The sequence below is a fragment of the Frankliniella occidentalis genome, unplaced genomic scaffold (assembly GCF_000697945.3).
Source record: "Frankliniella occidentalis isolate FOCC.00 unplaced genomic scaffold, Focc_3.1 Scaffold79, whole genome shotgun sequence".
In the NCBI taxonomy this organism is placed as follows: domain Eukaryota; kingdom Metazoa; phylum Arthropoda; class Insecta; order Thysanoptera; family Thripidae; genus Frankliniella; species Frankliniella occidentalis.
This window is the reverse complement of record NW_026267209.1, coordinates 875768-887114: the sequence shown is the minus strand read 5'-3', so window position 1 is coordinate 887114 and position 11347 is coordinate 875768. Positions and strand designations below refer to the sequence as shown.

The following is an 11347-nucleotide window of genomic DNA, read 5'->3' as shown; positions in this document are numbered from 1 at the left end:
CCTCGGCCCCATCCCCCAGCCCGCCCCCCACAGCCTCGCCGGGTCTCGCCGTGCACGTCGACCGCAACAGCACCAACTGCACCGGCACCGGCTTCGCGCCCGACCCCGTCGACTGCAACATGTACCACCGCTGCGACTGGGACATCAAGACGACCTACGTGTGCCCGGAGCCGCTGCACTTTAGCACGAGCGCCAGTCAGTGCGATTGGCCGGAGCAGGCGAACTGTCAGGTTCCCGACGGCACCAAGGCGATATCAGGTATGGGCACGAACGAACCACCCGCACGACCGCACGTACATACCTGTCCTGCATGCCATGCCTGTTCCTGTTGTGAACACGAACAATAATGTCTTTATGTCGACCCATGAGTTAGCTCGTCGCTCTTCACTGCTGACGCACTATCTTCCGCTCATCCCGTAGGCGCCGTGAACGAGGAGGTGGCGCACGTGTGCAAGCTGCGCGATGGCGTGGTGGCCGACCCGGAGGACTGCGTGCGCTACTACTGGTGCGCGCAGGGCCGCGCCCACCGCCTGCGCTGCGCGCGCGGACAGTACTTCCACGCCGTGTCCGGCCTCTGCCTGTACGGAGACCCGAAGGACCTCTGCCAGGAGGACCAGGGCATCGTCCACGACCACGGCCCGGCGCACACGGCGGGAACGGCCCAAGCGGCGCTGAAGGCCAAGCCCACCGTCCACGCCATCAAGTCCGCGGCCGGAGCCCAGAACAAGAAGGTCATCACCAGGGACCTGATTGGAGGTGAATACACGCCCTCTTTGTCATAAAATAACGAGTTAGTCAATAACTTCATGTTAATACTTTGCTCCGTGTTTGCAGAGGATAACTACAAGGTGGCGTGCTACTTCACTAGTTGGGCGTCATACCGCAAGAAGGAGGGCAAGTTCGTCCCCGAACACTTGGACGCGCGCTTGTGCACGCACATTATCTACGCGTTTGCGTCCCTGGACCCCGAGACCCTCACCGTCACACCCTTCGACTCCTGGGCTGACATCGAGAGCAGTGAGTGCCAGTCTTGATGGCAGTGCGGTTGTAGTGGAGATGGAGATGGTGCTAAAACTCATAGTCTTATCTCTAACCTCCAGATTTCTACGACCGCGTGACGGCCCTGCCGGACCCCCGCAAGGGGCGCGACGACCAGCTCAAGGTCATCCTGTCCATGGGCGGGTGGACAGACTCGACGGGCACCAAGTACTCGGACCTGGTGGGCAACGTCACGGCGCGCAAGGCCTTCGTCAGCGACGCGGTCGCCTTCCTCAAGAGGCACAATTTCAAAGGACTGCAACTCGACTGGAACTACCCCAAGTGCTGGCACTCGGACTGTCGCAAGGGCCCGGCCTCGGACAAGCCCAACTTCACCAAGCTCATGCAGGAGCTGCACGAGGCCTTCAGCAAGCAGAGCCCGACCCCGCTGACCCTGGCCGTCGGCTTGTCGGGATACAAGGATATCATCGACAACGCGTACGACCTGGGAGAACTGAGCAAGGTGGTCGACTACATGACCGTCATGTCCTACGACTACCACGGTAACTGGGAAAACAAGCTGGGCCATGTCAGCCCGCTGTACTTCCGGGACGGCGATCGCAACCCTTACTACAGCACGGTGAGTGTGAGCTCCGTCTTTGAATGTGACAGCCGAGGCCTCAAGCAGCGCCAAACTTATTCTCTTCTCCACGCAGAACGCCACGCTGGAGTACTTGGTGAGCCGAGGCGCCGACCGCAAGAAGCTCCTGGCTGGGATCCCCTTCTACGGACAGTCCTTCACGCTGAAGTCCAAGGACCAGACGACCCTGGGGGCGCCGGCGGACGGGCCGGGCGAGTCTGGAGAGTTCACGCTCCAGCCGGGCATGCTAGCGTACTACGAGATCTGCGACAGAAGTAAGCCCCCTTCCTCTCGCACGAACGCACCACTTGTCCTTGACGAAAGCCAGACTAATTTGCTTGTTCACCCACGCAGTTCACAGGAAGGGCTGGAAGGTCGGCAAGGACCCCAAGGGAGCCACGGGGCCGTACGCCTACTCTGACACGCAGTGGGTCAGCTACGACGATGTGTCGGCAGTGAAGGCCAAGGTAAGCTAGCGACTTGTCCGACGAAAGGGTGCAAGGGGCATAGCGGGACTTTCAAAAGACTCAAACACTCGTCCCGGTCGCAGGCGCGCTTTGTGAAGAACATGGGCTTCGGCGGTGCTGTGGCGTGGACCGTGGATCTGGACGACTTCAGCAACCGCTGCTGCCTCGAGCCCTTCCCGCTGTTGCGCGCCATCAACCGCGTGCTGGGCCGCCTGGCCGAGGACGAGCCCACCGAGGGCGACTGCACGCGCCCGCCCACGCCTGTCACGCCCGCCGCGCCCACGCTCACCACTGGCGTGGACACGGGCGAGGGCGCGGCCGTGTCCTCCACTACCTGGCCGTCGTGGAGCGAGGGCGGGGACACTCCGAGCACCACGACCTGGGCGAGCTGGCAGCCCGACGCGTCCAGCTCGACCGAGGGCACGACCACCAGCTCATCGGCGACGTCCTCGACCACCGAGCCTGACGCATCTACGATCGCTTCGCCGAAGCCTCCGACGATAACTACGACGTCGACGACCACGACTACAACGGAGGCTCCTGACGAGACCCCGGGGGAGACCTGCCTCAGCGGCGAGTATAAGCCCGACCCCAGCAACTGCAACGCGTTCTACCGCTGTATCCTTGGCGAGCTAAAGAAACAGTACTGCGCTGCGGGGCTGCACTGGAATAAGGACACCCAGGTCTGCGACTGGCCTGCCGAGGGCGGATGTGCGCGTGAGTACCCGATAAAATTCCCTTCCATAGGACTAGCTGTAAAATGGTATTTAGAGTAAGAATCTAATTTGGTTTTTAGAAATGGGGGATGCTACTACTGAGAGTTCGGAAGATTCCGAGTCGTCGTCTACCTCATCGTCGACTAGCTCGTCGACGAGCACGTCGACAAGTACCACCACCTCCACCACACCGTCCACCCCTAGTAACGAGTGGTGGACCCACGAGCCTACGACGGAGCGGCCGGACCAGTGGTGGACCCACTCCACGCCCTCGACCACCTCCACCAGCTGGCCCAGCTGGACGCCGGAGTCGACGAGCACGTCCACGTCTACGTCCACAACCACGACCACGACCACGACCGAGGCTCCCTCTACCTCGAGCAGCACCGAGTCCAACGGCGAAACGACCTCGTCGACCCCGGAGACGGAGTGCACAAACGGACAGTACTATCCCAACCCGGAAGCTTGCGAAAAGTTCTACGTGTGCGTGAACGGGCAACGCCTGGAACAACACTGCGCTTCGGAGCTGGTGTGGAACCAGGACACCAACATGTGCGACTGGAAGTTCAACGTCAAGTGTGGCAAGGACCAGCTCGGCGAAGAGCGTGAGTCGAGCGAGGTTTCTCTCCCTCGCTTCTAGATTTTGTTCTTCTTTTAATTTCTCTCGGCTCTAGCCGGGCCTCTCTATTGGCAGGGCAGCTGCTGCCCGCTCTCCGCGGCCAGCGTACCTTCAGTGTGACCCTATGCTTTCATATTTAAGTTACCTGTTGCTTTTCTTTGTGGCTCGGCCGCAGCAGCGACCAACCTCCTCGCCGGCCATACCCCGCGCCGCGAGCGCGGAGTATCGGCGCCAGGAGGTGGCGGCGTGCTGCGGTCGCGTTGACTAATCATTGGTGTTGCTGAGCGTTCTGTGTGCAGCAGGTGTCGTCAGTGGCGATGGATCCGGCGGGCTAATCCTCTTCCTCCGCCCCGCCCGACAATTGTCATATTACATTCATTTCCACTAAACAAAAAAAAACTCCTAAAACCTCAGACGTTTGCATGATGTTTCCTCTTTCATCTTACCCTGAGTGTTTCTAACAAGCTGAAGTTGTCGTAACTTAGAACGCGTTTCTTTTGTTTTGAACTAACACGGGCCTCGCCCCAAATGTGCCCCAAACAACTCTAAATTTAAATAAACCTTATTTCGGCTCCGCCGAGCCCCTGCGAGGGCCGGGGTAGGCCACCCCGCCACACACCCGTGCTCGACGGGCGGGCCCACCGCGCAGGCGCTCCGCCCCTCGTGAGCACACGGTGCCACGCGCCGGCAACCCTGACTGACTTGGCGCTCTGGCTAGTTGTAGTTCGCGGCGGCGAGAAGCAGTGCCAGATGGGCGAGTTCCGCAGCGACCCGGATTGCACCAAGTACTTCATGTGCGTCCACGGCGAGCTCGTGTCCTTCAACTGCGCGCCGGGTCTTCAGTGGAGTAAGGTAGGTGAAGTGGGCGGTGGTACTACTTGTGGTGCGGTCAGTGGTGTCGAGCGAAGAGTGCGGCTGACCACCCTCTCCCGTTCTCAGGAAAAAAACATCTGCGACTGGCCGACCGACGCCGAGTGCAAGCAGTCTGGCGGCAAGCCGCCTGGCTCCGGCATCTCAAACGAGGAGTTCCCGGAGCCGGAGCCCGCCAAGCCCGTCATGCCGGAAGAGCCCGCCATGCCCGAGGAGCCCGCCAAGCCCGAGGAGCCCACCATGCCGGAGGAGCAGGGAGGCTCCGAGGTAGAAGTCGGCGACAACGAGTGGGTCACCTGGAAACCGACGACCACGACCAAAAACCCTTGGGCGTGGGAGCCCGAGATTGTGACCCCGCCCCCGGTTGTGGACAATGACCCGCTACCCAAGCTGTCCGGTAAGCTTAGGCCGAGGCCTAGTGAGAGGTAACCGTCAAAAACGATAAAGAAACGACACCGTTTCGACGCCTCTTTGATCGTTTCAACATGTCTATAATGAAAGGGATAGTAACGACACCGTTTCTTGTTATTCAAGGATACTACAAGATCGTGTGCTACTTTACCAACTGGGCGTGGTACCGCCAGGGTCAGGGCAAGTACCTCCCCGAAGACATCAACGCCAACCTGTGCACGCACATCGTGTACGGATTCGCCGTCTTGGACTATGAGAATCTCGTCATCAAGGCACACGACTCATGGGCCGATTTCGACAACAGTAAGTGACCCTGCTCGCTGCAGAAGACACGACGGAGCAGAAGCACAGGCACAGTATTCATGTAATCTTCTGTTCACAGAGTTCTACGAGCGCGTCCTCAACCTCAAGAAGAGGGGGAAGAAGGTATCGCTGGCGCTCGGCGGCTGGAACGACTCGGCGGGCGACAAGTACAGCCGACTGGTGAACAGCCCCGCGGCGCGCCGCCGCTTCATCAAGCACGCCCTGGACTTCCTGGACCGGTACGGCTTCGACGGGCTGGACCTCGACTGGGAGTACCCCAAGTGCTGGCAGGTCAACTGCGACAAGGGCCCGGACTCGGACAAGGCCGCCTTCGGCGCGTTCGTCCGGGAGCTGCGCGTCGCCTTCAACGTCCGCAAGCTGCTCCTGTCGGCGGCCGTCACCCCGAGCAAGACGGTCATCGACGCCGGCTACGACGTTCCCGCCTTGGCCGCCTCCCTCGACTGGGTGGCCGTCATGACCTACGACTACCACGGCCAGTGGGACAAGAAGACGGGCCACGTGGCGCCCTTCTACTTCCACCCCGACGACGACTTCTACTTCTTCAACGCTGTGCGTCGCATTTCATTCTCATGCACTTCTGCCCGTTGAGCTCCGCGAAGCAGCTTCGAATAACCGTGTGTGTCGTATTCTCCCCACAGAACTACTCGATCAACTACTGGATCTCGGAGGGCGTGCCGCGCCGCAAGATCGTGATGGGCATGCCGCTGTACGGGCAGTCCTTCCAGCTGGCCGAGGCCTCCACCAACGGGCTCAACGCGCGCGCGCCCGGCCCCGGCACCGCGGGCGAGTTCACCCGCGCGGCCGGCTTCCTCGCCTACTACGAAGTACGTCAGGGTCGTGGAGACGGGAGCTTGCCAGGGTGCTTATATTCCGTATTTTCTTCATCAGTTTGTTTTTTACAAATTTGTGTCCTTGTCTTCTCTTCTATTCAGATTTGCGATCGTATCAAGAACCGCGGCTGGACTGTAGTGCAGGACCCGAAAAAGAGGATGGGCCCCTACGCGTTCCACGGCAACCAGTGGGTCAGCTTCGATGACGTGGAGATGATCAAGCTCAAGGTGAGTGCATCGCGTCACTTTGAACGTTGACACGGGGTAAAACTGTCTGGTGTGAGACGTAAACTCGAAACAACTATGTCGACAATATCCACACACTTGTGATATCGTTTCGACACAGTTTTCCCTGCCGTTCATTTCGCAATTCTGAGGGGCAGTTTCTCTTTTTTTCACACACTTCTTTTGTTGCGGAGCGCAGTCTCAGTACATCCGTGACATGAACCTGGGCGGCGGTATGATCTGGGCGCTGGATCTGGACGACTTCAAGAACAAGTGCGGCGAGGGGCGGCACCCGCTGCTCAAGACCATCCGCAGGGTGCTCGGCCCCGCGCCCAGCAGCAGCGAGCTGGCGGGCCCGCAGTCCGAGAGGCCCCCGGGAGGAGAGCCGGCGGAGTACGAGAAGCCCGAGGCAGGGAAACCCACGGAATCGGAAAAGCCCGCGGAGCCGGAAAAGCCGACGGAACCGGAAAAGCCCATGGAGCCGGAGAAGCCTACGGAGCCGGAAAAGCCGATGGAAGGGGGAAAGCCGGAAACCAGCCCTGTAGTCGCCGAGGGAGAGCCCGCCCCCTCCAAGCCCGAGAACCCGGAAATGGAAAGTAAACCTGACGAGATGACGTCCGAGAGCCCCGAGAAGCCGGCCGAAAGTGCCGTCGGCGACTCCGACTACAAGGTGGTGTGCTACTTCACCAACTGGGCGTGGTACAGGTATGTGCTGCAGTTTTGATTTCACTCTTGAGTACGCGGGACTCTGGCCTCTCTCGTCAACACCCCATTATTACGATTTTAGGCAAGGACTCGGCAAGTACTTCCCGAGCAACATTGACCCCGACCTCTGCACGCACATCGTGTACGGCTTCGCCGTGTTGGACGGCGACCAGCTCACCATCAAGCCGCACGACTCCTGGGCCGACATCGACAACCGTGAGTATATTAGCTTGCAATCTCACGGTGCGCAGTATGCTGGAGTTCGGAAAGATGGCTGGCAGACGTCTTAATAACCTCTTTTATGCTTTGTCTGCAGACTTCTACGAGAAGGTGACCGCCCTCAAGAAGCGAGGCACAAAGGTGACGGTGGCCATTGGCGGCTGGAACGACTCGGCGGGCGACAAGTACAGCAGGCTCGCCAACAACCCCTCGGCGCGCGAGCGCTTCGTCAAGACCGTCGTCGAGTTCATCGAGAAGTACGGTTTCGACGGTCTCGACCTGGACTGGGAGTACCCCAAGTGCTGGCAGGTCAACTGCAAGCTGGGGCCCGACTCGGACAAGCAAGGGTTCTCCGCCCTGGTCGCCGAGCTGCGCGCCGCCTTCACGCCCAAGGGGCTGCTGCTGTCCTCGGCCGTGTCCCCCAACAAGCTCGTGATCGACGCGGGCTACGACGTCCCCGCGCTGTCCAGGGACCTGGACTGGATCGCCGTCATGGCCTACGACTACCACGGGCAGTGGGACAAAAAGACGGGTCACGTCGCTCCCATGTACGTGCACCCCAGCGACGCGGACGCCACATTCAACACGGTCAGTGATCAGCAAAGCCGAAAAGAAACTCTCCCTGATGTAAGTGTGATTTTTATTCGTGATTTTAACCATTTTCCCTCGCCGACACCACAGAACTTCACCATCCACTACTGGCTCTCGCAAGGCGCCGACGCCAAGAAGCTGGTGCTCGGCATGCCCACGTACGGTCAGTCCTTTAGCCTCGCGGAGAAGGACAACCACGGGCTCAACGCACCCACCTACGGAGGAGGCGAGGCGGGCGACTTCACCCGCGCCAGGGGCTTCCTCTCGTACTACGAGGTAAGGAGTGATTTTAAAGACCCGAATTTTTTTCTGGGAAAATTAAAAAAAAAACATTTATGGAAAACTGACATTTAAAAAATACACCTTCTTGATTTTTTTTTTCAAACATCCCTATGAGAGGAGGAAACTCTATGCCGATTGGGTTGGGCTTCTTACAACACTTTCTCATGCGCTCCCTCTAGATTTGCTACCGGATCCAACGCAAGGGCTGGACCGTGGTGCGCGACCCCACGGGCGCCATGGGCCCGTACGCCTACCTGGGCGACCAGTGGGTGGGCTTCGACGACATCGCTATGATCCGCTACAAGTCCGAGTGGGTGCGCAAGATGGGGCTCGGTGGCGGCATGATCTGGGCGCTGGACCTGGACGACTTCACGAACCGCTGCCACTGCGAGCAGTACCCGCTGCTGCGCACCATCAACCGCGTGCTGCGCGGCTACAGCAAGCCGGACCCCAAGTGCACGCTCGCGCTGAGCACGGAGCCCGACGAGGATAAGCAGGACGCCGGAGGCGACGCCAACGTCGTGGACAGCGAGCCACCTATGATGACCGGAGGTGAGGGCGTCGCGGGCAACGACAAAAGTATACACTCCTGCTGCTTCGCCAGAGGGGTACTTCACTATAAATTCAAGTCTCTACGAATTTTTCTGTTTTTTCTTGATTTGTCTTGATTTTGTTTGATTTTTCATGACTCGTCCTGATTTTTTCTTATTTTTGTTTCTCCTGATGTTTGCTATTCTTTCCCTGATTTTTTTCTTATTTTGTGGGACACCGTCACACTGCCACTTTGAGTGAAGTACCCCTCGGCTGCGGCACAATCTGACTGGTCATTACCCCCTGTCGCAGAGGCCGAGTCCGTGAGCGTGGATACGGCGGGCGCCAGCGCCGGCATGAAGTGCGACCCGCAGAAGCACTTTGTGGCGCACGAGTCGGACTGCAACAAGTACTACATCTGCCAGCACGGGGAGCTGCAGGTGCAGTCGTGCCCGGCCAGCCTGTACTGGAGCAAGGACCACTGCGACTGGCCCGAGAACTCCAAGTGCAAGGCGGGCAACGGGCCCGACGGCATCCCGACGACCACCCCCGAGGAGCCGGCTGAGGCCGGCGCCGGCGACACACCAACGCCTCCGCCGCCACCGCCACCCATGGCCGAGGGGCCCGACTACAAGCCCGACACTATGCCACCCTCCACCGAGGTAGTCGCCAAGCCACCCGGAGACTCCAAGTACAAGGTCGTGTGCTACTTCACCAACTGGGCGTGGTATAGGTAAGTCTTGATTTCTTTGCGGCCTCACTGCATCCCCCTCCCTTTTCTCCTCCTAAGCCTCAGGCTCATACCGCCGTTCTCTCCTTCCGGCAGGCAAGGCCTCGGCAAGTACACCCCGGACGACATCGACGCGGACCTCTGCACCCACATAACGTACGGGTTCGCGGTGCTGGACGGCTCCACGCTCACCATCAAGCCACACGACTCCTGGGCGGACATCGACAACAGTAAGTCCACGGTCCACGCTGCAATCATAGCCCTAGCTGCAAATGCAGCTATTGTTATAATGATTTTTCTGACACTGTCCGTCGACCTTTGCAGACTTTTACCAGAAGGTAGTGGCCTTTAAGAAGAAGGGCATCAAGGTGTCCATCGCCATCGGTGGCTGGAACGATTCCCTCGGAGACAAGTACAGCAGGCTTGTCAACGACCCCGAGGCGAGGAGACGCTTCATCGAGAACCTCGTCCAGTTCATCGAGAAGTACGGTTTCGACGGCCTCGACCTGGATTGGGAGTATCCCAAGTGCTGGCAGGTCAACTGCAACCTGGGCCCCGAGTCGGACAAGGAGGGCTTCGCCGCGCTCGTGCGCGAGCTGAGCGCTGTGTTCAAGCCTCGAGGCTGGCTGCTCTCCTCGGCCGTGTCCCCCAGCAAGCTCGTGATCGACGAGGGATACGACGTGCCCACGCTGTCCGAGCACTTCGACTGGATCGCCGTCATGACGTACGACTTCCACGGCCACTGGGACAAGCAGACGGGCCACGTCGCGCCGCTCTACTACGTGCCCGGGGACACCTTCGACTACTTCAACGCGGTAATTTAACATTTCAACTAGGGAGTCCGAAATTTTCCCGTTTTTTTTTTTTTTGTTTTTTGTTTTTTTTTTTGTGTGTGTGTTTTTTTTTTCAATTTTCCCCCCAAAAAATTCTTTCAGGAAAAAATTCAGGATTTTGGAAAGAAACTTGAAAATTTTTCTGTAATATTTATCCGCAAAATTAAAATTTCTAATTGCATTGATTCGCGAGAGACTCGGCACAGCAGGGTCCTAATGCACGCGCGCTCTTCCTTGTTGCAGAACTTCACCATTCACTACTGGATGGAGAAGGGCGCTGACCGCAAGAAGCTGGTGATGGGGATGCCGATGTACGGCCAGTCCTTCGCGCTGGCCGACACCAATACGCGCGGCCTCAATGCCAAGGCGTACGGCCCCGGCGAGGCGGGCGAGTTCACGCGCGCCGGCGGCTTCCTTGCGTACTACGAGGTGAGCCCGAGGCACAAGACACTCTTTTTGTCCTAAAAATAAAATCCTGTCGCCCAGCCTGACCGATCCAAAACTATCGAACCTTGCAGATTTGCGACTACGTCAAGAATCGCGATTGGAAGGTGGTGCGTGACCCCAAGGGTCGCATCGGTCCGTACGCCTACAAGGGCAACCAGTGGGTGAGCTACGACGATGTGGAGGACATCAGGAGAAAGGTGAGGCGTCATCACGATTTCCTTGTCTCAACTTTTGTGCGCGGCCTTTTAGATAACATTTTCACTATTTTTCGCGATTGCAGTCGAAGTTCATCAAGGACCTGGACCTGGGCGGCGGCATGATCTGGGCGCTCGACTTGGACGACTTCACGAACAGGTGTGGCTGCGGCCAGCATCCGCTGCTCAAAACCATCAACCAGGAGCTGCGCGGGCTTCCCTACAGCACCATCAACTGCACCTGAACACAGAAGAAGGCTCTAGAGAGCGAATGAGGCCAGCCAGCAAGGAAAACAAAAACGGAAAAAAATCTGTGATAAAGTGATGGAGTTGGGAGAGAGGGGGTGTCTATGTGTATAGAATTTGTAAGATTGTGATTGGAGTCGGACCAGTCATCAAAATTAAAAATAAAACATCGCCCAACTGAGTTAGATGCGATGGGAATTGGGGAAGATTCCAGTCAGGGTACCGGACCGGAGGTGTGCGAGGCCCTTATGTGCGGACGACACCACCAGGGCAATGAGGAGCGGCCTTCTTGCCGTGGTGGTCTCCTGAACCTCGACTTCACTGGCCGGGCATGAAAAGATAATAAGAAAGGAATAGGAGCATCGCAAATTAGTGTGTAAGAAAATGACTTAGAACTTAAGAAAAAAATTGTGCCTGTTTTTTCTTTCATAAATAAAAAAAACCTAAGCTTGCGCTAACGTGGGAGCAGATGATATAGCTTTAATTTTC

General features: G+C 58.2%; 1 protein-coding gene across 1 annotated transcript; it reads left to right on the top strand.

The window, feature by feature from the left end:
- The first annotated feature begins 30 nt into the window (after window positions 1-30).
- LOC113209184 (probable chitinase 10) lies at window positions 31-11331 on the top strand. The gene is made up of 25 exons (XM_026426583.2): window positions 31-258; window positions 421-756; window positions 835-1017; window positions 1101-1618; window positions 1695-1893; window positions 1973-2085; window positions 2169-2802; window positions 2882-3406; window positions 4145-4272; window positions 4360-4687; window positions 4825-5004; window positions 5084-5574; window positions 5664-5849; window positions 5958-6083; window positions 6280-6785; window positions 6868-7001; window positions 7102-7592; window positions 7686-7871; window positions 8057-8429; window positions 8721-9141; window positions 9235-9368; window positions 9463-9953; window positions 10215-10400; window positions 10490-10615; window positions 10699-11331. Exons 1-25 carry the CDS (start codon window positions 120-122, stop codon window positions 10855-10857), a joined length of 7293 nt encoding a protein of 2430 aa, XP_026282368.1. The 5' UTR covers window positions 31-119; the 3' UTR covers window positions 10858-11331.
- Window positions 11332-11347: the final 16 nt, after the last annotated feature.